The sequence below is a fragment of the Myotis yumanensis genome, unplaced genomic scaffold (genome assembly GCF_028538775.1).
Source record: "Myotis yumanensis isolate MYYU_CA2020_CCGP unplaced genomic scaffold, mMyoYum1.0.hap1 SCAF_3, whole genome shotgun sequence".
NCBI lineage: Eukaryota > Metazoa > Chordata > Mammalia > Chiroptera > Vespertilionidae > Myotis > Myotis yumanensis.
This window is the reverse complement of record NW_027223754.1, coordinates 164947473-164974443: the sequence shown is the minus strand read 5'-3', so window position 1 is coordinate 164974443 and position 26971 is coordinate 164947473. Positions and strand designations below refer to the sequence as shown.

The 26971-nt window shown below is 56.3% G+C and overlaps 2 protein-coding genes across 2 annotated transcripts; both read left to right on the top strand.

The window, feature by feature from the left end:
- The first annotated feature begins 9657 nt into the window (after window positions 1-9657).
- AQP2 (aquaporin 2) lies at window positions 9658-18779 on the top strand. Its single transcript, XM_070410270.1, has 4 exons — window positions 9658-10175; window positions 13585-13749; window positions 14309-14389; window positions 15051-18779. The coding sequence occupies exons 1-4, from the start codon at window positions 9816-9818 to the stop codon at window positions 15258-15260; spliced, it is 816 nt and encodes a 271-aa protein (XP_070266371.1). The 5' UTR covers window positions 9658-9815; the 3' UTR covers window positions 15261-18779.
- A 4304-nt stretch (window positions 18780-23083) lies between these two features.
- AQP5 (aquaporin 5) lies at window positions 23084-26620 on the top strand. The gene is made up of 4 exons (XM_070410269.1): window positions 23084-23528; window positions 24535-24699; window positions 25092-25175; window positions 25907-26620. The coding sequence occupies exons 1-4, from the start codon at window positions 23166-23168 to the stop codon at window positions 26090-26092; spliced, it is 798 nt and encodes a 265-aa protein (XP_070266370.1). The 5' UTR covers window positions 23084-23165; the 3' UTR covers window positions 26093-26620.
- The last annotated feature ends 351 nt before the right edge of the window (window positions 26621-26971 follow it).

Genomic DNA, 26971 nt, shown 5'->3' with positions numbered 1-26971 from the left:
ATTCCCTTAGGAATTATTAATTTATGCACACATTAAATATTTACTGGGTGCCTTTGTCAGGCACTGAGGTAGACTCTAGGGGTACATCAGGGATGAAAAAATATACAGGCTCCCCTTTCTTTCCAGGAGCTTATAATTTAGAAGGGGATTCAGTCATCATATACATGTTGTAATGATAACCAAGACAGGTACTCCACTGGAATGGCACATGGTACTTGAGCATGTAAAAGGGAGGCTTGGTCCTCTCTGGGGAAGTGATGGTTAAGCTGAGATCCAAACACTAATGATGTTGTAAGTGAGCAAAGAGAGGAGAGACAAGCATCCCAGGTAGAAGGACCAGCATGTGCAAAGGCCCTGGGGGAAGCAAGAGAAACACATGAGACAGGAAGTCCAGTGTGGATAGGACCGCGCAACAGGCGCTTTTAAAAATTTTAAAGGAAGATAACACAAAACTCACCTATTCACCCATCTCAAAGCACATTAACTCTGGGGCGTTTAGTAAAATCACAATGTTGTGCAACCACTACCACTATCTCGTTCCAGAACATTTCATCACCCTGAAAGGAAGCCTGTGCCCATTAAGCAGTCACTCCCCATTCCTCTCTTTCCCCAACCCTCGGCAGCCACTCCTCTACTTTCTGTCTCGATGGATTTGCCCGTGCTGGACCTTTCATACAAAGGAAATCACACAACTTGGGGCCTTTTGTGACCGAGTCGTCTCACTCAGCATGTTTTCGAGGTGTATCGATGTGACAGCATGTATCAGTACTTCATTCCTCTTTAAGGCTGAATCATATTCCATTGTATGGACATACTGCACTGTGTTTATCCATTCATCAGTTGATGGACACTTGGGTTGTCTCCACCTTTTGTCTATTGTGAATAGTGCTGCTGTGAACATGTGTGTACAAGCTTTTGTTTGAACACCTGATTCCAACTCTCTGGATACATACCTAGGAGTAGAATTGCAGGGTCGCGTAGCTCTGTGTTTAACCTTCTGAGGAACAGCACACACTTTCTGTTGCGTTCGTGTGACGTAACTTCAAGCTGCGGTGGTAAGATCGGGGTAAAGATGACAACTGCGAGGAAACACTACTTTCTAAAATTTACAATTCCTTTTCGTTCAGGTTATTTAAAGTGGAGGAGACCAGGCTGAGAAGGGTCATTTAATAAACGCCCCCACTGACTCAATACACTGCCCACACCGTCAGCCCGCCAGGCCAGGGACTCTTGGTCCGTTTTGTTCCCTGATGTAGCTAAAGGCCTAGAGCAGTTCTTGGCACACAGCTGGTGCTCAATAACTATTTGTCGCATGAATAGAAAAATACAATGAACTATTTCAAGGGCCCTAAGAATCCCAAGCAAACAGACATCCAGCAGGTGGAACCAGAGAGAACGGGCCGCCATTGCAGCCAGAATGGGGGCGGTTAGAGAAGCAAGGATTTCCCAGAGCCACGGGCCCTCAGCCCTTGGGGAAGCCGGGACTCACATTTCTGAACACTCGCCATGGGCAGGTCCTCTTACATCTGTTCACCCGGAAGCTTGGGGAGCCCCGCGTGGCTCTGGATTCCACAGCCGGGAAGCCTACGAGGTGGCATCAAGGTCTGCCCAACCCTCCGGACGTGCAGGCCTTGCTCCCTTGGTGGGCACAGCAGTCCCTCCACACGGAGGCCCGGGGTGAAGTCCGCCCGAGGGATTCCCAGGGGCCCTCGAAGCGCCGTGGAGAGTACTGTGCTCTCCCTTCCCCCAGCAGAGGCCGGAGGGAGGAGGGACGGATGGCAGCAGAGCGTGCAAATTGGAGGCTGATATTGAATTGCAGCAAAATGAGCAGAGGATCAGGTGCCCCACCTGGACCCACCCCAGAGAATGCCACGGCCTGGGCCGGCTCTCACGAGGAGCCGGCAGGCCCGGGCCCAGGCGGAATCACGGTTGAGTGAGCAGGGGTCAGGAGGCAGGTGGCTGGGCGCTCAGGCAGGAAGGCTCCATCGGTTTGACTGAGGCCTTCGCCTCCTGGGCCCTCCATCCCTGGCCTGGGCATTCACATGCCACAGAGCTCCTCCTGGGCTCTGGGGGCAGAGCTGGCTGGACTGCTGGGATCAGAGCCAGGCTGAGACACTGTCCCAGGCCCTGTTTTCAAGGAGGTGATGGGGCGGGGGGATGGGAACACACCTAAAGACCCAGGATTCTGAGTAAGTCAGGGAAGGCTTCCTGGAGGAGGGTGAAGGCTGTGGGGCTCGATTGGGGTCCAGGAAGATCTGGGTGTGAATTATGGCTCAGGCACTTCTTAGCTGTTGATCCTTGGGCAAACAGTTCACTCTATAAACTTCTGTTTGAGCACCTACTCCATGCCAAACCCGTGTTACGTTTTGGGACTACAATGCAGTTCCTGTCCTCAGAGCTTAAACAAATCCCCCAGGACAGCATGGTCCGTGCTATTACGGAGGTGAGGCAGGTGCTGTGGCACAGGGGGCAGAGGAGGTGGCCAGCTTCATGTGCTTTAGCCTCCTCACCCTACTCCATAGAATGGGGTTGTTTTGTACCCACTGCACCACGGAGTTGAAATGACTGGTGGAGAAAGGAGCAGGAGCCTAGCTCGGTGCCTCACACACAGCACGGGCAGGAAGAAGCCTGAGGCTGACAGGGGCAGAGGCCTGGGAGGGATGGCGGGAGGGGGGGGGTGTGGGGGGGGGGGGCGGCCTCCAGGGTGGGAGGAAGGTGAGTGTGTGGCATGGGGGTGGGGGAAGGGACCCTGTGCAGAGTCTGAAAGGGGTCCTGCAGGCCCCCCTGTTGCTAGAGCCCACAGATGCTGGAGGCAGGGGCTGGGGAGCTGGGGGCGGTTCAGCTGCAACTGTTCTAAGTGGGGAGTCAAACAGGTTTAGGTGACCTTTGCGAGCAAGATGGTGGGGTGCTGCCCACAACCCTTCCAGTTCGTTGCCACCCCTTCTCTGGTGTGACCCTGGGTTGGCCTGGCCCTGGTGTTCGCAGCTCCTCTCTGTCCCCATAGGGTGGAGTCCCCAGCGCTCCTGGGCCAGCAGGCAAACACTTTCTTCTCTGCCTCCAGCCCTGCTTCCAGGGTGGGTGGAAGCCAAGGGGGCCACCAAGTCACCCTCAGCTCTTCGGGGCCTCCAGTCTGGTCATCCTCCCCCAGATATGACAGGGGAGGAAGCCAGGGCCTGGGAGGTGCCCAGTTAAGGGAGGAGCAGTCTGCCCTCTGGAACCTCTTCCTGCCAGCTGGTCTCCTCTCCTGCTAGATTCCGCTGTGGCTCCCAGTTGCCCTCTGTGAGGAGGCTTTATTGACCCCGTGCAGAGCTATGTGTCAGCTTGTCCGATTAGTCAGCTGTCCAACCCGTCCCTTGTGCACAGGCTCTTGCCACAGCTTCCCAGGTGCTTGCCTTTCGTGGACTCCTCCAAGCAACTGGGAGCTCTGTTCACAAGGCAGGGTTCTGGAAAGGTGTCCCTGCCCCCACCCCTTACGCACACCCAATCCTTTCCAAATGGAGGCAAACTTGTCCCTGTCCCCTCCTCACCCACCAGTGCACAAATACACACTCCCTCTCTCTGCCCAAGCTCCGAAAAACAACTTCTCTCCCGAATCAGGTCCCTGAGGAATGAGGCCATGGGGCTGCAACCTGGAGCTTGCAGGGCAGGGTGCAGGTAGGCGTGGGGGGACAAGAACTGGTGGTTTTGTTCATTTATTCACTTGACAAACATTTATCAAGCACCTTGATGTGCCAGACCCTATGCGAGGCACAGGGGTGGAGGTGCGATGGCGAGCAAACCCAGGAATGGTCCTGCCCTCTGTTCACAGCCCGGAGGAGGAGGTAATTACCAGCCTATGAGTGAAACAAAAGGTCAAGGCACCCGCTGGTGGTGCTGCTGGGAGGGTGCGATATTGAGGCTGCAGGAAGCCCTCTCCAGTAAGAAAACAACTTTAAACAATTGTTTAGTGTCTTAGTCCTCTAGGAGCAATAAGGAGAAAAGGCCATTTTTGAGCCAGGATTGAAAGCGGTGTTTTTCAAACTGTGAGCGGCCACCCATTCGTGAGTCATGAAATTGATTTAATAGCTGTGACCTGAATAACTTTTTTAGGGAAGCAGAATAGAGGAATTTAAAACATCACATTTAGGAAATACCGATTTGTTACATGTTAGTTTTAGTTGTATCTTGATCTCCATCTTCCTATCCAGATGATGTTATGAATTAGGATATTAGATGTATTTCCTCTTGCAGGTCTTGATCAAAAAGGTTTGATAGCCACTGGCCTGGAGTTGGAGGAAGAATTAGTCACGAGGAAATGATGGTGACACATATACCAGGCTGAGAAAACAACACATATCGGAGCCCAGAGGTGAAGGGGCGGAAGGAGGACACGCCAAGCCCGAGGCCTGCGCTGACCTGTGGGCAGTCGGGAGCCGCGTGAGGCTAGGTGAGCGCCCATCCTCTTCAGCCCCGGGCCCCACCCCCTGGGTAGGAGGAGGCGGCACGAAGCTGTCTTTGTGTCTCTCCGGGAGCCTGGACCTTCACCTGGGCCTCCACGGTCACAACTGCCTGTCCTTGAGCTGGCCTTTAGGGGACGAAGTCAGCCAGTCCCTGGGGGTTGGGGGCGGAGGGGGGGGAGCCTGAATTTCTGGAGCAGACAGACCTGTATTCATAGCTTATTTTCATCCTAACCAGCCCTGTGGTCTTGGGAAACCTTTATAACCTCTCCGTGCCTCAGTTTCCTCCCGTGTGAAATGGAGCTAAAACAGCGCATCCCCGGAAGTCCTTGTGAGGATTTAGTTTGAGACTCAGATGTCCCCAGGCCTTCAGTCCTCTGGGTTCCTCCTTTGCTTCCACATGGAATAGGGTTGCCAGATTTAGCAAATAAAAATGCAGGGCACCCAGTTCAATTTCAAATAACAAATAATTTTTCAGTATATGTATGTCCCACATAGGGCTTGGAATTACTTATGCTGAACATTTTATTATTTATCTGAAATTCCAGTTACCTGGGCACCCTGTATTTTATCTGGCCACCCGACAAGACATCCAAGGGCTTGTGCTGTGTCCCGGAACTGCATGGATCCGACACCCCGCAACATCCTCAGGCTTCCTGAGGGGCCCGAGCCCCGGCCTCCCACCCCTCCCGCCAGCTGCTGCCTGGGCCTGCTCTCTCCACAACGTCCCACTTCACCAGACTGTGGACGGCCCTGTCCCTTCCCCCTCATTCCCCAGTGGTCCGGCCGCCAGGCTGTGATGGGTGACCCACTTTTTCTGACCTTGTGGGGAGAATGGAAGGCATTTGCAGCTCAGCTCAGAGCAGGAAACACACCTTACACCAGCGGTCAGACGGCATGGGCCCTGAATTCCCTCACTGTGCTCCCACGTGCGGCATCCTCACTGGCACAGCTCCCCACAGACACCCTCGTTCTGCCTCACTTTTCCAGGGGCTCAGCCCCCTCCTTCAAGTCACCAGCAAACATCACCCAAATCCGTGTGTGTGTGTGTGTGTGTGTGTGTGCGCGTGCATGCGTGCATGTGTGTGTGTGAGAGAGAGAGAGAGAGAGAGAGAGAGTCCTTTAGCATTCTTTCTCACTTCTTTTTTGTAAAACATATTTTTATTGATTTCAGAGAGGAAGGGAGAGGGAGAGAGAGATAGAAACATCAATGATGAGAGAGAATCACCGACCGGCCACCTCCCGCACGCCCCCCACTGGGCATCCAGCCCACAACCCTGGACATGTCCCCTGACCAGAATCAAACCTGGGACCCCACCGGTCCGCAGGCTGACTCTCTAACCACTGAGCAAAACCAGCCAGGGCTCTTTCTCACTTCTTTTCCATCTTGATTATTTCTGAAGGTGGTGATTCACTTTCACAATCGAAAAGTCCTCCTGAAGCCGGACTTCTGGGGTTCTAATTCTGCCTCCCCACTTACAGCTGTGTGGCCTCCGGAAAGTTACTGAACCCCTCTCTGCCTCATTTTCCTCCTTTCTAAAAAATGGGATGCTTAGCTCATAGGACTGCTGTGGAGATGAAGAGAGTTAAAACATGCAGAATGTTGAGAGCAGTGCATGACCGAGCGAGCTCTGAGTGCATGCTGACATAACTGCTGCGTTTCATCCACTCTAAGGTGGACTCTTTTTTCTCATGTTAACGTCTCTTTCAATCGTGTTGTCTCGGAGCTGCTGGGAGTGGCTGTCACTACCTGTACTTAAACTTGGTCAGGTAAGTTCCCCGCCTCTCCTGCCTACATCCGCTCAACTTAATTGCTATTTAAATGTCTTCAAGGAGGCTACACTGTGGTTTCGCAGTTAAACACCGAGTTATTGTGTATACACAAAGACGGGGAAACAGGAGCGCAGAATGAATGTAATATTAGTGAAGCAAATAGTTACCACTGAAGAGCAGTTCCATATTTTCTTGCAAAACAACAGCCAAGTGTTTGATGAAACCTAAGAAAGGCACAGCCTCACAAGTAGATGAAGCTGTGGTATGTTTTATTACTGAGAAAAGGGCACCGTGATTGCCAGTCACACGTGAAGCAAGGAAACACATGCGGTAAAGTTTACAGAAGGAGTATCCGAGGCTTGGGAAGGAATTCCGGGAACAGCAGTGGACAGTCGCGTGGAAGTGGTGCCCAACTGCACTCCTGGCGCACAGAGGACACTGTGCAGAAAAACACTCGGGATCTGAGACCAAGCCGGGCTTAGGAAATGTGGACTCTGTGAAGAAGATCTTCTAGGACGACAGTTGACCATTGAATAACACGAGGATTAGGGGTGCCAATCCCCTGTGCAGTCTAAATCCACATATAACTTTTTGCTCCCCTGAAACTTAACTACAAATAGCCTATTAACTACAAATAGCCTTACTAATAACATAAAGTCCGTTAGCACATATTTGTATGTTATATGTATTATATACTATATTCTTACAATAAAGCAAATTAGAGAAAAGAGAAAATGTTATTAAGAAAATCATACGGAAGAGAAAATACATTTACAGCATTTTTTTGGAAAAATATCCACATGTAAGTGGACCCGCGCAGTTCAAACCCTGTTGTTCAAGGCTCAATTGAATTTCAGCCAATTTCTTTTGCCTATAATTTCCTCTTTTATGCATGCGCAAGAGAGATTTTGACTTAAAAAAACTGAGGTATCAATAAATAAAAAAGATTTCTTCCAATAAATACACAAAATAAAAATTGGTTTTAAAAAAGCAATTTTCAGGTCATGTTCCTTTATTCACTTCCTAAAACTATTTTTAATTGCTACAAAGTACCATCCTCCCCATTTTTAAGTGCACAGTTCGATGGTATTAAGTACAGCCACACTGTTGTGCAACCATTACCACCACCCATCTCCAAAAAAGCATTTTTCTCATTTCGAGTTAGCCGTGCATCATACAACTGATGGCACCATGGACGTCATAAAGACACCACATAGAGGTCCCTGGAGACAAAACGTCGCCCTCCCCTTAGGGGTGCCCCACGGCCTGCCAGGAAGCAGGGCTCTGACCCGTGGCTTGATGGGAACACCTTCTGTCTCCCTGACTCAAAGGCCCCGGGCATGATTGGCACCCTCCCCTCCTCCCAGCCTCGGGCCCAGGCACGGACGAGGCCAAGTCAAAATCTGTCCCTCCCTCTGAATCTCTTCCTAGAGCATTAGGAATGCCTGAGGTTGGGAAGGGATGGCTGAGAGCAGAGAACCAGGGTGCCAAGTAAGAGCTGTGCCCTGGAGAAGGAGAGGGGGGCCAGCAGGTCAAGGGAGGGGGAGCTTTACCTGGAGATATTGGACAACTACTGGGTGCTGGACTCAGAGTGGGCAGGTGGAGGTGGGGAGTATGGAGTTCACGTCCACCCCAGTCCCCAGCCCACCTGGATTCATCTCAGCCTCTCCCAGCAGGAGGCAGGGGTGGAGGGGGGCTATCTTCATTTAGGACACAGTTGAGCATCTACCTGTGTGTCAGGCACCATTCTAGGCACTGGAAATACCCCAGAGGACAAGCCCCATGAGAATTCCTGATTTGGGGGGTGGGGGTCGGTCATGTTCTCCTTTCTTCCTTCCTCTCCTCCTTCTCTTCCTCCGCCTCCTCACTAGCAGGATTCACTAGTCCCTCTATATATTTGGATGGTGCATTCTCAATTGCAAAATATTTCCCATTCATTATCTTGCTCCATCCTCAAAACAATTGTGGTGTGGGCAGCATTGCTCCCATTTTCTGAACAAGGAAACTGAGGCCTGGAGTGTGACTGGCAGTGAGGGGTGTGGTAGAATGCTCTCCGGGCTAGGCTCCAGTCCCAGCTCAGCCACTAGCTTGCTGGGCCACCTCAGATGAGCCACTCACCCTCCCTGGACCTCAATGACCCCCCGTGATACAATACAAGGGGTCCTACTCTACAGTCTCCATCGGCCCAGATTTCCATTCCTGGGGCCGGGACTGCATGGGAACCTGCTGGTCAGGAGGTAGAGCAGGGCCTGACCACACTCTGAGCCTGACTCTGCCTTTTCATCCCCAGGAAAGGAGCAGGGCTGGAGGGATTGGGAACAGTGGGGTGTCATATGGGGGGGCGTATTCCAGACCCAAATGGCTCCTAGACCCTGGGCTGGAGCAACATTGATGGCAGGAAGTGGCATTGCCCGGTGCTGGGCTGCCTGGGCACCCAGGCTGGAGAGCCGCCTATCGAGCACTGTGGCCTCCATCAGCCTGCACAGCTCACTGCCTCTCAGAAATGTCCTCCCCAGAGCCCTGTGTGGCTCTGAGCTCCAGGGGGGACCCAGATTCTGTCCCAGCTTCTGGAACCCTAACATGTGAGTTTGGGGAGACTTATTCTCCTCAGAGTATAAATAATACTATCAATAATAGCTGGTATTAATTGATGGCTTACTGTGGGCCAGGCACTGCTTTGAGCACCGTCTGTACATTATTTTATTAAATCCAAACCCCAATCCGATAAGGTCATTATTGTCCCCTTTTTACAGAGCTGGATGAGAAGGGGTTCACAAAGAGGGACGAGGGGGTGCTGGAATGGAAGCCCGCAGCTGCCTGTCAACCCTAGGTTCACTCCATCACCCAGTGCCAGGGTCCCACTGCCACTGGAACTGCCCCCTGCTCTAGGCCCTGGGAGCTGCTACTTGGCTGGGGTTCCAGGAAGGGGGTGACATTTAATGACTTATGGGTGATTGGCTGCAAGAAAGCAAGCACAGAAGAGGCACAAAACCTTTGTGCCCCGGAAGGTCCGCGTCACAGGCCAACCAGTTGTTTTCCATCCCCTTAAAGAAGAAATAACTGGAGGTCAGACGGCAGGGAGAACTCCCCAGTCACTAGAAGGGGTAGCACTGACATCCTCTCCCCTGGTCAGTTGTGGGTGAAGCACTGCCCCTGCCTTGGCCAACAGTTTGAGCCAGAGAGAGGGGTTTTGGCAAATCTACAGAATCCTCATTCACAGAGCCTACGGGGCCCCGGGGAGGCCCTGGGGCAACAGCCCTGGGGTTAACCGAGGGGACAAACACGGAAAACCAGGGGACGTCAGTCCTTATCTGGAGCTCATTAATGGGGAACATTAGTCAGCTGTGAAGGCCAAGATGGGGTGATAGGCATGTGGTGGGCAGGGGTGGGGAGTGGGGGCAGGGGGAAGCCATAGGGGTGAAGAAGTATTAATCTAAACTCCACCTCCACCCCACGTGTCCAAATGCTGGATGGAAGGACCCTGTAAATGCCCATGACCCAGCCTCCCCAGAAACAGAAAGAGAGAGAGAGAGAGAGAGAGAGAGAGAGAGAAACCCAAGCCTCCTGCCCTGAGACAGTGGGGCCAGCTCTGAAAAGCTCGGCAGCATGTGGGAACTCCGGTCCATAGCCTTCTCCAGGGCCGTGTTTGCAGAGTTCCTGGCCACACTCCTCTTCGTCTTCTTTGGCCTGGGCTCGGCCCTCAACTGGCCGCAGGCCCTGCCCTCTGTGCTGCAGATTGCCATGGCCTTCGGCTTGGCTATCGGCACCCTGGTGCAGGCGCTGGGCCACGTGAGCGGGGCCCACATCAACCCTGCGGTGACGGTGGCCTGCCTGGTGGGCTGCCACGTGTCCTTTCTCCGGGCGGCCTTCTACGTGGCTGCCCAGCTGCTGGGGGCCGTGGCAGGAGCCGCTCTGCTGCACGAGATCACACCAGAAGGCATCCGAGGGGACCTGGCCATCAATGCGGTGAGTAGCCCGAACTGCACCTCCTCCCCGGGGGTGGAGGGGATGGAGGGAACAGGTCTGGGTGAGGGCCTGGGTGCGGAGAGAGACGGAGGCTGCGGGGTGGGGGTAGAGGTGCTGGAACCAGGAACACAACTGCCATAGGAGACCCAGGTGGAAGGAGCAACAGGGCCAGAGCTGAAGCCCATACGATACCCCCCCCCCCGGCGCTGCTGGTACCGTCTGCCCTCCCTCGTGGAGGAAGAGCCTGCATTACAGTGAGACCTGGGCTAGGACTCTGGAGGACAGGCTCCCAAAGTAGAAGTGCTTTCCGAGCTGGGAGGAACCTCCAAGTGAGGTTCTGAGGGGAGAAGGGCCCAACTCCCCTTCAGCATGCACTGGCCTCAGGCGAGGGCCTCCTCATAGCCTCGCACTGACACCTCACAACAGCGCTGCAAAGTAGGGATGGGTACCTCCTTCCTTGAGAATATGGAAACTGAGGCTCAGAGAGGGCAAGTGCCACAGCCAGACTCAGGCCAGGCTTGGCTGCAAAGCTCACGGTCTTCCGGCCTGAGCTATCACCTAAGTCTTGTTTTGCAAACAAGGAAACGGAGGCTCAGAGAAGGGAAGTACAAGCCAAAAGTTCTACAGTGTGTCAATCCCAGGGAACGTGCCAGAACCCAGGGGAAGCAAAGGGGCACTGTCTCTCCGGACCCTGGAGCCCGTGCGCTAACTGCTGACACCATGAATGGTGGCTAGCTGGGCACTTGGGTGCGTTGGGAGCTGAGGGTGATGCCGCAGCTTCCTCCATGCCCCCACCCGCTCCTCTCGTGGTTCTGGGCAAGGCCTGGGCATGTGAAGGCGTGAGTGGGAGGAATGGTCCGTGCCCCTCATCAGAACCCTGACACCCCCCGTCCCCCAGCCCAAGCCCAGGCAGCAAGTGCCTCTTTTGGGCCTCAGTTTCCTGCATTTGGGGGCCTGATCTGTCCCTGGGCCACTAGGTTAGAGCTCTGGTGTCTCTGAAGAGTGCTGCACAGTCCCTGTGGCCACCTCCTCCTCGGCATGAGTGGCCCTTTCTCATACGAGGGTATCCCAATCAGGGAGCTTCTCTCTTCTTACTTCTTCCGAATGGACAATGCGGTGGGGCTTGGGGCTCAGGGCTGAGAAAAGGCTAGGATGGCCTTGGCAGGGGACAGACTGAGGAATGTGACCATTTCCATTGAGGACAAAATTGGTTTAGTTGGCAGCGAGGAGAGGTTCACTTAGACGGAAAGAGCAACTTCCTGAGAACAGGGCCAAGAAAGTCTCAGAATGTGACTGAGGAATCTCCTTTAATAGCAGGACAACGGGGTTGCTAAGGGGGCAGGGAGACTCTCAGTCCTGCTCCTCCATCATGTCAGAGTTGACCGGAGCCCTCAGAATGGAAGGGTCTGGGAGGTTTCCCCCGAGGTTATTTTTTTTTTAAAATATATTTTATTGATTTTTTACAGAGAGGAAGGGAGAGTGATAGAGAGTTAGAAACATCGATGAGAGAGAAATATCGATCAGCTGCCTCCTGCACACCCCCCACTGGGGATGTGCCCGCAACCCAGGTACATGCCCCCGACCGGAATCGAACCCGGGACCCTTGAGTCCGCAGGCCGACACTCTATCCACTGAGCCAAACCGGTTTCAGCATTCCCCCGAGGTTATTACTACCTTGGGGAACTGAGGAGAACCCCTGCCTGGCTGGAGGGACGCAGCAGTGGGGCTGACTTACCCTGAGGCTAGAGGGAGCCAGAAGACTTTAAAGTTGTCCCAGGTGTCTTCTGAGGTCCCTAGAAAGGCTAGCCTGGCCACCAGGGAGTTATCATTGATGTGCACCTGCTCTACGCCAGGCCAGATATCATCTCATTCTTGGTATAATGCTGTAAGGTGAAATCTGTGACCCTCTACCATGAGTGGTAAACTGAGGCTCAGCATTCAACTGATTCAAGTCACAGAACCAGTAAGTGTCAGTAACTGGAAGTGGACCCAGAGCCATCTGACACCGAACCCATGTCCACACCGTCTCCCTTTGAGCAGCCATTTACCAGCAGGAATGGGGCTGGGGCTCTGCCACTGTCGATTCCAGTCCTCACACAGTCCTCCTGAATTTTGTTAATCCCCATTTTACAGAAGGACAAACTGAGGCTGAAGTAAATAGGGGCCCATGGTAAGTCAGAGGCCTCCAAAGTGTCTGCCTTTAAAGTGCTTTTCACTGTCTCCCATTACAGGCTTTGACATTGGGTCACAGAGGATTGAGAATAGGCCCTAGGAGACCCAACAGTGACAGTCCAATGGCTAGGATCCAGGGGTCGGGTTTCAAGGGCTGAAGAAGGGGCATGGGAGGTGAGAGCTGTCACAGCTCTACCTGGTTCAGTGCCCAGCCCCAAAGGGCAGGGTGTAGGGCACAGAATGACAAAACTCAGAGAGAAATCCAGTTCTGGGTGTGGTCCAATTATGAAATTACCTCTTTGCTTGGCCTCAAGTTCTCTCATTGCCCAAGGCAGGGTCTTCTGGGGTCACGGGTATCCCACATGGGTATGGAGACATCACAATGTAGGGCTCCAGCACCCTCACCTCAACTTCCATGGTATGTGCAGAGAGCAAATCCACAGGGCAAAACTGAGGCCTGGAATGCAGTGGGAAACAGGCAAAGTCAAAGGGAGCAGTCAAGGGTTAGAGGAAAGAGTCATATGCTAGACTTGTGGGGGGTATGGGGCACACTAGGAACATCCCCTGATCCTAGTCCCTGTCCCTGGGAGCCCTTTGACCATAGGCCTCTGGTTACATCAGTATCTTATGGCCTAGGGAGAGAGGAAGTCCTTCCTGTTACCTGGCCTAAACTTCCTGCTGTATTCAAAACCTTTTATCTTCTTGCTCTTCAAGAAACAGAAATTTTAGCCCGGCCAATATGGCTCAGTGGTTGAGCATCGATCTATAAACCAGGTGGTCATGGTTCAATTCCCAGTCATGGCACATGCCCGGGTTGTGGGCTCGGTCCCAGGTGAGAGGCGTGCTGGAGGCAGCCAATCAATGATTCTCTCTCATCATTGATGTTTCTATCTCGCTCTCCCTCTCCCTTCTTCTCTTAAATCAATAAAAACATTTTAAAAAGAAAGAAAGGAAACAGAAATTCTGGATTCCCCATCCTTTTCCGCTCACATTGTAGGCACACAATCCCAGCCCCCGAATCTAATGGGCTATGGAGCATTTTTCCTACCTCTGAGTGGGGAATCATCCCTCTGCCTTTGGGCCACGGGCCCAGGAGGAAGCCATCAGTCGTTTGGACTAAGGTGGCTGGTGAGCCCAGGTGTTCTGGCTCCCAGCCAGCCCAGAGGCCGCCCTGGAGTCGTGGCAGGACGATGGAGCCAGTGCGGGAGTGTGCTCACTGTTCCCCCTCCGTCCTCAGCTCAGCAACAACACGACAGGAGGCCAGGCGGTCACGGTGGAGCTCTTCCTGACCCTGCAGCTGGTGATCTGCATCTTCGCCTCCACCGATGAGCGTCGTGGAGACAACCTGGGCACCCCTGCCCTGTCCATCGGCTTCTCCGTGGCCCTGGGCCACCTCCTTGGAGTAGGTCATGGCCTTAGCCTCACACAGACTCTCCCCCAAAGAAACACACCCAGAGACCACTCTAGAGACAGATATACCGAATCCCCCCCCAAAATGGCAGACAAAGACCCCAGAGGGACAGATACAGACTCCCAGGAAGGACAGACACACCCCAGAGGGTCTGACTGCCAGATACCTAAGGCCAGATATCACTCCAGCCGCAAAGGAATAGCAGGGGTCCTCAAACTACGGCCCGCGGGCCACATGCAAATACAAATATTGTATTTGATCCCGTTTTGTTTTTTTTTACTTCAAAATAAGATATGTGCAGTGTGCATAGGAATTTGTTCATAGTTTTTTTTTAAATTGTAATCCGGCCCTCCAACGGTCTGAGGGACAGTGAACTGGCCCCCTGTTTAAAAAGTTTGAGGACCCCTGGAATAGAGCCCAGTAAACATAACATGAACTTCATTGTCCGCGGGGTGGACTCCCTTCAGGTTGAGCTCAGGGTCTGGAGAGGGGCACAGGACTCCCTGCCCAGTCCTCCCCCTTTCTCTCCCTCCCCTGCTTCCCACTGCAGATCCACTACACCGGCTGTTCCATGAATCCTGCCCGCTCCCTGGCGCCCGCTGTTGTCACCGGCAAATTTGATGACCACTGGGTAAGAGCAGAACCCTCCCCCAGACACCCATCTCAGCCCGAGCGGGAGCAGAGGGAGCAGACGGGAGAGGGGGACCCCACACCTTCTCCCTGGTCCCTGGGGTCCACCCTGCAGGGCTAACCATCGCGCTCGGGCCTCACTGCCTTTGCGAGGATTAAGTGAGGTCACTGGTGCAAACAGACCCCTCGGTGCCTCCGGACTTGATAAACGGTAATAGTTATGCTGACACATATTTCTATTGGGCGCTGATTAGTGCTTAGTGCGCGCCAGGCCTTATTCTAAGTGCTTTGCAAATATTAGCTCCTTTAGTTTTCACAGCAACCCCAGGCGGTATTATCATGAAAGGAAACTGAGGCGCGGAGAGGGTGACTACGGTGTCCAAGTCACCCAGGCGCTCCGCGGGGAATCCGCACCCGGAACCCCAACTCACAGGTCGCCCCCAGCAGCCCGCGGGGCCGTTTCTAATCACAGGACACGCACTTTATACCCGCGTGCGGCCCGGTCCGCACCCGCGGCGGGAGAGGAGCAGGGCCCCGCGCCACCCCGCGCCCGGCTCCCCGCGCCCGGCGCTCAGCGCCCTCCGCTCCCGCGCCCCGCTCCCCGCGCTCTCTGCTCCCGCGCCCCACGCCCCGCGCCCAGCGCCCTCCGCTCCCGCCCGCAGGTCTTCTGGATCGGACCCCTGGTCGGCGCCATCCTGGGCTCCCTCCTCTACAACTACGTCCTGTTCCCGTCCTCCAAGAGCCTGTCGGAGCGCCTGGCCGTGCTGAAGGGGCTGGAGCCCGACACCGACTGGGAGGAGCGCGAGGTGCGGCGGCGGCAGTCGGTGGAGCTGCACTCGCCGCAGAGCCTCCCGCGCGGCAGCAAGGCCTAGGCGCCCCGCCCGCCGACGGCCGGGCCCCTGCCGGCCCACCCGCCCCGCCCCGGGTCCCACGTTGGCCCCCGGGGCAAAGTAGCTGCCTCCAGGGCCTGCACGACTCCCAGGGGTGCGGGGGGGTTGGGGGGGGGGTGAGCCTGGCTGACCCCGTCTGGAGGCTGCAGGCTGGAGAGCAGTGGACTCTCTCTGGCCCCTTGCAGGGAGCTGGGGACGAGCTGGGAAAGGAGGGCGGGTGAGCGGGCAGAGGAAGATTCTGGAGAGCCTGTCTCCAGTAGTGGGTGGGGTTGGGGGGAGAGTGTGCAGGCCCCGTCTTGGGGGGGTCTGGGAAGGGGGTTTTGCTAGTGTGCAAGTGTGTTCATTCCCGAATGCCTCTCTGTCCCTAAGCGCAGGGTTGTGCATGCTCCTGAGTGTGAGCACGCGGGCCTGTGGGGGTGCCCGTGTGCACTGGCTGGCGGTCTCGCTCTCCCTTTCCCCTTGGCCCCTTCCTCCCTTCCTGCAGTAACTCCACTTCCTCTGCCGGGGATGAGTCCTCGCCAGGGACCCTCCCCAGGCGCTCTAAGAGTGTGCCCCCTGGAGAAGGGAAGGACCTGGAGGCCACTGTGAGAGGCAAGGACGTGAATTCCCTACCTGCCCCTCCTGGAAACTTTCCTGGAGCTCAACGCTGGGCCTAAGACTTGTCAGGACCCATTGCTAGAGGCGGAGAGGTATCGACCAGAGAACTGCTCCCCCAGAAGTGACCCCTGGGAAAAAGGAAAACTGGGTGGCCATGGACCCCCTTCTGCCCTGAGGGAGGATCTCTCCAAGGGAGGAAGCAGGTGTGTGTGTGTGTGTGTGTGTGTGTGTGCGCGCGCGCGCGCGCGCACCAACATGTATGCATGTGCCCCCACCTCCAGGGGGCTCTAGACCTAGAGATTAGCCTCCCACTGTGACGGAGAAAACAAAAGTTCTTTGTGGGCCCCTGGCTTTTGTCTTGGGAGAGGGAGAAATTTGCAACTAGACACTTCTTGAAAGGAGACACTCCATTTCGCAAGTGAGCCCTCTCACCCAGCACACCCTGCGGCTGGCTGAGCAAGGAAGGCACTTAGGCATGAAACCACAGGCACCGGGCAACACTCCTCCATCACCCATCCCACCACAGGCCCCATCCCCAAGCAGCAGCTCTTCCCCTCTCCAGTCCCTCCTCCTCATCCCCAATGCTCCCTCCCTCCAGCCCCACCACAGGACAGGTATCATGGGGAGAGTAGGGAAGGGAGAGATTGTCCAGGCAGAGGCAGGTTTGTGTCTAGAGCTGGGGCTGCTAAACTCCCAGGCCAGTGCGTTGGCTCTCAAAGGAGATGAACTGGGATTAAGTGAGACACTGCATGTAGAGATGCTGTGTGAACTGTGATTCCTCATACCATTATCACTCATTATTGGAATTCTTTCATCATTTCTGCTTCCTGGGGCTAGAATGAAGAAGGGACCTGACCCCCCCCCCTTCCTCTTTTTACCTCTTTTAGTTGGTAGTCAGAGCAGAGGAGAGCCCCAAGAACCCCAAGGTGCAGGCAGAAGGAGATAGGGTTGGGTCTGGCCCCTTCCTGGTCCGGCCTCTGCAACTCTCCTGACCTGAGTGCACGCTGACCATCCATTCTCTCCTTCCTCTCCAACCTGCTGCATAGCTACCTTAAGAATCACACCTTGAGCCCCTTCTGCATGCTCTCTGATGCCTTCATGCTTTCGAAGCGTTTATATGTATCTGGACCACACTGCGCCAAGCACCCACTGCGCGCCAGTCTCCAGCCCCTTCCTGCCCTCCTCTCCCTTCAGAGGTGGACCGAGTACCAGGAACATTTTTGTAACTGTGCCGGCCTCTGCATCTGTCTTTTTTGTCTTCCTTGACCAAAGCTCCCTTTGGGGTCAGAAAAAGGCTGCCCTGGGCCATTGGAGATGATTCTTCCAAACCCCCGGGGACCGGCCACTTGACCTCATTGCAGGGGGAAGAGTCGAGCCAGAGACCAAAGTGACCTGCAAGGCAGTACGCCTGGTAGCTGACTGTCCTCCTCTGAAAGTTCAAAGACAGCAGAGCACTGAGCTGTGGGCCAAGCCTGGTTGTGTCTCAGGCACTTCATCCGCACCCCACCTCACCTCAACCTGTCCCTTTAGAAGTTACCAAGGATTTCTCTCGATATCTGTTTCACTTCCTGGGTTTCATCTCCCTCAGAACTAAATGTGAGATCCCCACCGCTTCTAGCCCTGATTGCCCGGATGGATTGGGGTTCCTGAGGTCAGAGTTCAAAGCAGAATTCAAAGTGATGGGGGTGGAGGGGAACTGACACCTATTGAGCATCTCTTGTGTCCCAGCCTCTGTGCTGGGTGCTTTACATGCATTATCTCACTTAATCCTCCTAAAACTGCAGGCAGGTTAGGGAAGGACAGTGGCCCCCAACCATGCGGGGTTTTATTTCCAAAGTATTCCCTTATCCCAACCCTGTGAGAGAGGCAGGGCAAACACTGTCATGCGCCGTAATATGACATTTAGGTCAACAACTCATCACATATGCGACGGTGGTCTCATAAGATTATAATGGAGCTGAAAATTCCTATCATCTATTGACCGTCGTAGCCATCGAAGCATCGTAACATCATAGCACAACAATTACATGTTGGTGATGCTGCCGGTGCAAACAAACCTACTGCGCCGTCAGTAGTATAAATGTATAGCACACACAACTACTGGGTTTATACCATCCGGGTTTGTGTAAGTTCACTCTATGATGTTCACACACGACAAAATTGCCTAACGATGCATTTCTCAGAATGTATCCCCCTCGTAAAGTGGCCCATCCCTGTACTGTTCGTTCTCTTTTATGAACTGAAGCTAAGAAACAGGTCTAAAGTCGTGGAGACAAGACTTGAACTGAGGCCTTTTATTCAAAACCCCATGACCTTTCCAGTCAGAAGTCAGAGGAGACCAGGTCCGGTCTGAGGCAAGTCCTAGGCCGCTCTTGGAAGCCCCTGGCAGACACCAAAGTACGCAACTGAGCCTGCTCAGCCCAACCCACTGACTTGTGGTGGACACAGGGCCCGGGGGAGGGCTCTGGCAGGGCAGGAATAAAACGACGAAGAACACCGGGATGGTTTCTGCCCTTGAAGAGCACTCAGTGTGGAGGAGGATGGAAGTCAGTCACACCTCAAACCAGACAGAGGCCGGGCAGCATAGAGGCAGGTGGATAGGTCCCCAGGCTGGGGACAGAGAAGGCTCGAGCTGAGGGAGGAGGTAGCTGACCACTGGGTCCCAGCAGCTTCCATTCCCATAGCCCCACTTTGTGCCAGATAAACACCTGCAAGTGTTGCTTTGATGTTTTGTATCTTTAAGCTGTATATATGCAATGCCTCCCAGCTAGACTGTACGCCCTCCAGGGGGCAGGGCTCCTTCCAGTTCTCAGATGGCATTCTCCTGTCTATCTTCACTCATCCGTGTTGTCTGGCACAGTGCCCTGCATATCGTAAGCTCAATAAATGCTCGTTTGCAAATAAGTGCTTGTTTCTTCCACAACTTAGAAATGGTCAGTACAGTCCAAAGTGCCAGCAGGCAGGCTGGGGTCGCTGGCACGTCCTGGGCTCCCCAGAGCTGCTGTTAGGAATGGTGCAGCAAGGATTTCAATGCTCAACTAATTGGTGGCAACCTGGCCAGATGAGCATCAGGGCTCTGTGACACAGGTGGTACCATGGAGAGGGCACCAAGACATGGGTAGGTTCTTTCCTAACGTGTGCAGGGTGGGAGGACCTGACTTTGTGGCCTGCAGACAGAGTAAAGAGCAGCCCCTTTTGGTCCCCTCGTGCTGGCTGTAGCACCGTGTTGGAAAATCAGGGCAGGAACCTCCAGGGTCTGGGACAAACCTAATGCTCCACGTGTTCAAAACTGACCACCTGCTCTTCTCTCCAAACCTGCGCTTCCCATGCCCGGACACACTGGCTCAGTGGTTGAGCGTCAACCTATAAACCAGGAGGTCGCAGTTTGATTCCCGGTCAGGGCACATGCCCGGGTTGCAGGCTCGATCCCCAGTGTGGGGCGTGCAGGAGGCAGCTGATCAATGATTCTCTTTCATCATTGATGTTTCTATCTCTCTCCCTCTCCCTTCCTCTCTGAAATCAATTTTAAAAACTTTTTTTAAAAAACACCTGCTCTTCCCACAGTCTTTTCATCTCAACTGATGACAACTCCATTTTTCCAGCTGCTCAGGCCAAAAAGCTCATTATCCTTGACTCCTTGCTCTCACATGCCACGTGAGCTCCATCAGAGACCCCTGTCCGTTCTACCTTCACAGGGGATCCAAAATCCAATCATCCTCACCTCAGGTCCAGGCCACCATCATCTCTCCCTGGATAGGTCCCTATCAGCCCCCCTGCTTCCATTCCTGCCCCTCCAGTCTCTTCTCAACACTGCAGCAGAGGGGTCGTGTTGCAAACTTTGTCAGACCACATCGGTCCTCGACTCAGTGACTTCCTTGATCTCTCAAGTGAAGCCAGCAGTCCTTTGGGGGGTGCACAGGTCTACCAACCTCCACCACCTCTGTCCTCACCTCCTTAAGCTTCCCCTTGCTCCCTCTGCTCCAGCAACACTGGCAGCTCCCTCTGCCGGGAATGCTCTTCCCTCAGACGTATGCATGGTTCTCTCCCTCTCCTCTTTCAAGTCTTTGTTCAGCTGTCACCTTCTCCGTAAGACCTACACTGACACCCCTTTACACTCCCACCCAAGCACATACCCTATTTTTCCATTGCACTTAACAGATGCTATTGTACCTTATAATCTGCACATGTCCATTACTTGTCATCTGTCTCTTTTCACTAGAATATTAGCTCCACGAGGCAGCGATGTCTGCTAGCTCATGGCTATATCCCCAGTGCCTAGAACAGTGCCTGGTACACAATAAGTGCTCAATAACTCTTTGTGGAGTGAATGAATGACTATTTCCCAACACTGGGGATATGTGTAGCCCCAGGGGCATCACCTCCTGTCAATTACCCTACCATTTCTACCCCCAGCCCTCCAGAGAACACAGTGGTCCCCACGTGAGGAAAGGAGAGAAGGCGCCCTCCCTGAGATACTCTAACTCTCCCTGCCACGGATGGGGAGACCCATCTCCCAGCCCACAAAGGCCCCAGGGAAGCACTCCTCTGGGGCTGGCAGGGCAGGGCCCAAGTGCTCAGAGGAAAGACAAGTCCAGGACACAGGAGATCCTGTAGTTCTTTGTGACAACCTGGGGACCGAGTGACCCTGGTGGAGAGTTGGAAGAGAGGGAAGGATTTCAAGCACAGGCCTAGGAAACATAACCAGCTGCCCCGTCTGAGCAATCTTAACAGCCAGGCCTCCTTCTTCAGCCACACCAGGCCTGTTCCTGGTGACACTGTGGGTCCCCTCTCAAGTCACAGTGTGACTGGACCTCTGAGCCTGGGTTTCCTCACACAGAGCTCAGAACCGAATCACACCGTGGAGGCCAGAGACCTTGGTTAGATGGAAAGGACTGGGCCAAATCCTCAAGCAGGAGCTGCCCCTGGTGGCCAGTCTCCCGCGAGCACTGCTGACTCCTTCCCACTCCAAGACACTTGTGGGCTCATGCAGACAGTGCCCAGAGAGAGACAATAAGAAAGAAGGTGGGAGGTGCAGACTGGAGGCAAGTTCAACAGCCCTCAAAGCCTGTGGGGTTATCAGGGTCCTTGTTCCAGTCTGGGCCGGGCCCACAACAAGCCCTGAGCCCCAAGCCCAGATGAAAATCCTACCCACAGCTGCCATGCTCTGCCAGGAGCAGGACCCAGGACCCAAGGCAGAAAGGACAGACAGCCCTCCTGCCTTAAGAGGAGAGATGTGGGGGAGGAGCTGCTCCAACAGGAAGCACTGGACGCAGGAGGAACAATAGCAGGGTTTCTTCGGTCCCTGTTTTCTTTGGCCTCTTAGCTGCCACGGAGCCCAGAGCCCGGACCTCTAGGCCCTTGGCTTTCCTCCCGGCCCCTCCCCGTAGCCCCTGCCTGACAGACTGACAGAGGAGCACCTGTTCTTTCTCTCTGCTGCGCCGCCACCTTAGCACCACACAGAGCCTTCAGGGGGCTTTTTAAATTGTAGTTGCAACATGAGGAAACTTGACTCAGCCTCACTCTGCGCCAGGCTCGGTGCTGACTGCTTCCCAAGGACACACAGGGTGGGGGTTTGGACGAGGGAGGTCTTCAGTGCAGCCCTTCTCCTGGGATCCTGAGTGTCACTCCCTGCCCCTCCTCCAAGCCCTGAGGGCACTCCAGCCTCATTCCCCACATGCCTAACCCCGAGATAGGAAAAGGGGGAGGTGGGAGGGATGGTGGGCAGCAGCTAGGAGCTCAGAGAGAAGGTGCAAGGACAGGAGGGAACTGGAAGAAAGTGTCACCCAGCCCAGGGGTGGGAGGACCTGACTTTGAGGGCATTGAACAAGACCACATGTAAGAGAGACAGACACAGAAGTGAGGTAGAGACAGACAGAAACCAAGAAAGTCACAGAAATTAAGAGGCAGAAGAAAGGTGAACTAGAGAGTCTAAGGCTAAGACTGTAAAAGGAATCGGGGGAGCGGAAATGGAAAGGAGAAGGAGAGGGAGAGAAAGAGAGAGGGAGAGAGACGAAAGAGAAATACAGAAAGTCTGAAAAGGAGAGATGGACGGGGTTTGGAGAAACAGACTGAAGGAGAAGCCAGGGGAGAGGCAGAGAGTGAGAATGTGAAGGACAAGGAGACCAAAGAGGCTGCGAAGGGGTGGGGGGTGGGGGGGGATCAGAAGGTGGAGGAGAAGGAAAAGCTGGGATCTAGAGTGGGGGCTTCTGAAAGGAAGGCGGGAGAGGCCAAGACCGGGCTTGGGAAGTCAGCGGTGCCCTGCACCCCACACCACACCCCACTAAAGCACCCCAAGTCCCACGGCTTCTTCCCTGACTGAAATCCTAACGACCATGCCCCGTCCCGTCCAGTGTACAAAGTGACCCCCCAAGAAGCCATGCTGGAGGGGTTGGGACGGTTGCGGAGCAGAGGGCACCTCCCGGGCCCCACCGTCTCCTTCCAGGGCTGCCCTGTGGCTGCTGGGGTCCAGGATGGCCAGGCGCGGGGAAGACTGGCAAGGTGCCCGCTCTTCCCCAAACGCCCCCGCTCCGAGCCCGGAGGACCGCCCGGCCCAGGCCAGGGAGAGGCCCACGACGGCCGGTCGGACGGCCCTGCACGGCCCAGCCCGCCGGCCGCCCCCGCCACGGGCGGCAGGGAGCGGAGTGGCGCTGACCTCAGGGAGTCGCATCACTCCAAGCCCGCCGGGGGCGAGGCCGGGCGAGGATGCCCGGGTCGCAGGAGGCCAAGGAGGAGCTGGACCCAGGGCCCGCGGAGGAGAAGCGGGAAGCCCACGGCGGGGGGACTGCCCGGAGGAGGCAGCCGGCCGGAGGTCGGTAGGACGGGAGCGCAGAGCACAGTGTCCGCGGGGCCCGGGACACACGGCGCGGAGCCGGGCGCGGAGCCGAGCGCGGGAGCCGCCCGGAGCGCGCCATGCGCGGGCCCCCCGCCGCGGGGCCGGTCTGCGCCGCCGCCCGCGTCACCTGGCCCCGACAGGTCGTCCGCTGCCCCGGCGGGAGAGCTCGCGGGGCCCGGGACGGCGGCGAGCCCGGGGCGGCTGCCAAGGTCCCTCCCTGCGAGCGGTGCTGGCTGCGGAGCGCGGGAGCCGCCCCCTGCCCCCCCGCGCGCGCCCTGGCCGGGGGCGCCCGCCCTCTATATAGCGCACCCCTGCGGCGCCCGCGCCAGGCCGCCAGCCGCGCACACGGCCCGGGAGAGCGCGCCGCGCCCGGGAGCCAGTCCCTCGCCCCCCGCGCCGCCGCCGCCGCCGCCCCCCCGACGGCCGCCCCCCGCCGCCGCCGGGCCCCCACGGCCACCATGAAGAAGGAGGTGTGCTCCGTGGCCTTCGTCAAGGCTGTGTTCACCGAGTTCCTGGCCACCCTCATCTTCGTCTTCTTCGGCCTCGGCTCGGCCCTTCAGTGGCCGTCGGCGCTGCCCTCCATCCTCCAGATCTCGCTGGCCTTCGGCCTGGCCATCGGCACCCTGGCCCAGGCCCTGGGGCCCGTGAGCGGCGGCCACATCAACCCTGCCATCACGCTGGCCCTCCTCGTGGGCAACCAGATCTCCCTGCTGCGGGCTGTCTTCTACGTGGTGGCCCAGCTGGTGGGCGCCATCGCCGGGGCGGGCATCCTCTACGGGCTGGCACCTCTGAACGCGCGGGGCAATCTGGCCGTTAATGCGGTGAGTGTCCGGGACTGGGGGTGGAGCGGGACCGGCCTAGGCCCCGGACTCCAGCTCCAGAACGGATGCACCGTGTGGGCCAGAGCACACCCAGGCCAGCAAGAGGAAGACCCAGGCGGGGGTGTGCCTGCTCAGCCTTCCCGGTTCTTACCTTCCTCCTCTGCCGCCCCCCTCTTGCTGCCCCTTGCTGGCCTCTCTCCTGGTGCCTACTGCCCCTCCTTTCTTGTCGGAAACTCCTGCTTTTCTCCTGCCTCCCCCTGAGCGCTGCCCTCCTCCTGCGCCCTCCAGCTCCTGTCGGTGGAGTGGTTTCATGGAACCATCAGAGAGAGGGGTTGCAATCTTGGCTCCTGCTGACCCTGGCCGCTGCGGGTCTCGTTTTTCTCAGCCATTGCAGGGGACGGCGGTCGCCTACCACAGCAGGTGTCAAGGGATCCGTTTAGAGACCATGCATGTGAACCCCTAATTCTGCTCTAATGTGAGGGTCTCTGTTGCATATTGGTTCCTGTGCCTGGCCCCCGGCTGCCTCCCCCTCCCCGAAGGCCCAGATTTAGCCCCCATGTCCCATGCAAACTGGGTTCATTAGTCAAACACAGAGGAGGATTTTCTCGGCCATTGTCAAGCCGTGAGTCAGCCGCACTGGAGAGACGGGTTTGAGGTTGGCCCTGGCAGTGGATCAGGCACGGGCGGGAGGTGGGCTGGGGGTGCAGTAGACAAACTGGGCAGCTGCCCACAGGAGGGAGGGTAAATGCCAGCCTGTGGGGGGTGGAGACTGGGCAGAACCGTTGACAGGGCCATGTCCAGTAGAAGCTCCCCTCATACCACCCTTCGGCCATAGGCCTGCGCCTCAGGCTTTGTACGTACTGGGAAGTATGTAGTCTCTTTGGCAGATGGCCTCCCTGACTTGACGTGCACTGGGCTGTAGGTGTCCTTGGAGGCCCTACACCCACTTCCCCAAGCCCCTGGCCGTAGAGCCAGAAGGCGATCCTAACCCACCCGCCCCCTGCAGCTCAACAACAACACGACGCCCGGCCAGGCCATGGTGGTGGAGCTGATTCTGACCTTCCAGCTGGCGCTCTGCATCTTCTCCTCCACCGACTCCCGCCGCACCAGCCCTGTGGGCTCCCCAGCCCTGTCCATTGGCCTGTCCGTCACACTGGGCCACCTTGTAGGGGTGAGCAGAGCTGCCATGTGGATGGGGTTGTGGGGAGCCCCTCGGGGCAAATAATGGGGCCCTAGAGCAGTACCTCTCTGGACCAGTGAGCCCTGGGGTGGGGCTGCTGTACCCTGTCCCAGACTGGAGCCCCCCAAACCTTCTCTGGCCTGAGGGAGATGGGAATAAGCGGGAGTTGAAGTGGGGGCAGGAAACCAAGCCCAAGTTCAGGACAGAGAAGAGAGGAGTGTGCACAGGGACCTGTGAGGGAGAGGTCACCAGCCTAGGAACTGGAGGTCTTGAGTTGGAGATCTGGCCGAGCCCCTGGACTGCTGGGTGACCCTGGGAGCGTTGGGGCTCTGTGGGAGCAGACATGCCCTTCGTCCTCCCACCACCTCCCTCTCTGTGTCCAGATCTATTTCACCGGCTGCTCCATGAACCCAGCCCGCTCTTTCGGCCCCGCAGTGGTCATGAAGCGGTTCAGCTCTGCACACTGGGTGAGTCTGGGCGTCCCCTGATCCCTGGCAGTGAGGGCTGGGACACCAGCTGCGGCTTCTGGCCTTGGGGGTGGGCCTGGGGAGCAGTGGCTGGAGCGAGGAGGGGACACCGTAGGGAATAAGATGCAGCCAGATCACCCGCAGGGGTAGAGTTATATGGACAAGGAGACCCTTGTTGGGGGTGAGGGGTGGGGGGACTATGTGTGTCTGTTCCTCTAGGTAAGTGAGGGGATCCCCCCTCCAGGTTGATCTCTGAGGATTTTGTCTGTGTCTCTGGGAGTCTGTGTGTCTGTCTTCCCTGGTGTTTTACTTACCTGTCCCTGTTGAGGGGTTGGACAGTCTTCCTTCCCGTGGGTCTGTCTCTATGGACAATCTGAAACCTCCCCTGAGAGCTCATGGTCTCCCTCCGGAGTCTGTCCCTGTCCCCATGCGGGAGGGAGAGGAGTTCTGTCCGTCTCTCTGAGGATCGATATGTCTGTTCCCTCTGAAGGCTCATCTGTCTCTTTGAAGACAGGAGCCCTGGCCTTCTGGGGATCTGGTCTGCCTCCTTTGAGGATGTGGGTATCTGTGATCCCATCTCCCTGAGACAGGAGAAAGTCTTTCCTTCTGGGGGTCTGGGAGTCCATATGTCTGTCTTTTCTGAGGGTCCATGAGTCTGTCCTCTGGAGGCGGGGAGTGGGGGTCTCTGAGGCCTGGGGCTCAGCCCGCTGATGCCGTCTTGTCTCCCTCAGGTATTCTGGGTGGGGCCCATCGTGGGGGCTGCCCTGGCCGCCATCCTCTATTTCTACCTGCTCTTCCCCAACTCCCTGAGCCTGAGTGAGCGTGTGGCCGTCGTCAAGGGCACGTATGAGCCTGAGGAGGACTGGGAGGAGCAGCGGGAGGAGCGGAAGAAGACCATGGAGCTGACCGCCCACTGACCAGCGTCAGACAGGGGCTAGCCTCTCACCCCTGAATTGCAGGGGAAACCCTCCCCCCCCAAAAAAACCCCCCATGACAGCAAAGCTTCCTTCCCCCACAGCGGGTCCTCTGGGCTAGGGAGGAGGGACTCGCTCCCAGGCTGCAGTTAGAAATGGGAGCAGGGACCCATGATGGACTCCGGGACTGCGGTCCGATGGGGTGAGGGTCTCTCTGAGACGGGGCAGGCTGCTGCCATGAGGCCAGACCTCAGAGATTGTGAACACGGCACTGAGCTCACAGGCCGCCCCGCCCCAGGGGCAGGGCAGCAGGGAGTGGCCTGCGTTCTTCCTCCCCACCCTCCCGGCCCCTCCTCAAGAGCCAGAGGACCCCAGCCCCGAGGATGGCAGAGGCTGACCCTCCCCAGAGCTCCTTTGGAGGGCGAGAGACTGGCTCACTAAATGCTGCCTTATTTATTTCTGCTTCTAGGTGCATGGGCTAGGGCTGCTGGGGTGTGGAGTGGGGGCTCCCCAATAAACCGCTGACATCCATGTTCTGCCTCGTCTCTCCCCAAAAGCCTCTCCTTGGGACCCTGCCTCATCACTGCTCCTCTTCACCATCCCACACCTTCCCATGGGCTCCACAGGCCTCTGTGGAAAGACAGCGAAGCTGAGCCAGGGGGGCCTAGAGTCAGAGATGGGGGTGGGAAGAGCAAGAGGGGGGGACGGGAGAGGGAGAGAGACCAAATATAGAAAGCGAGCTAGAGGTCAGGAGGAGGCAGTGGGAGCAGAGAAGGAGGCATCCTCTTCACTCAACCTCCCGCCTACACACCCCTCCCACCTCAGCTATGTCAAGTCCCTGCCCCTTGAGGAGGGTGTGCCAGGCAGGGTGGGAGAGAAATG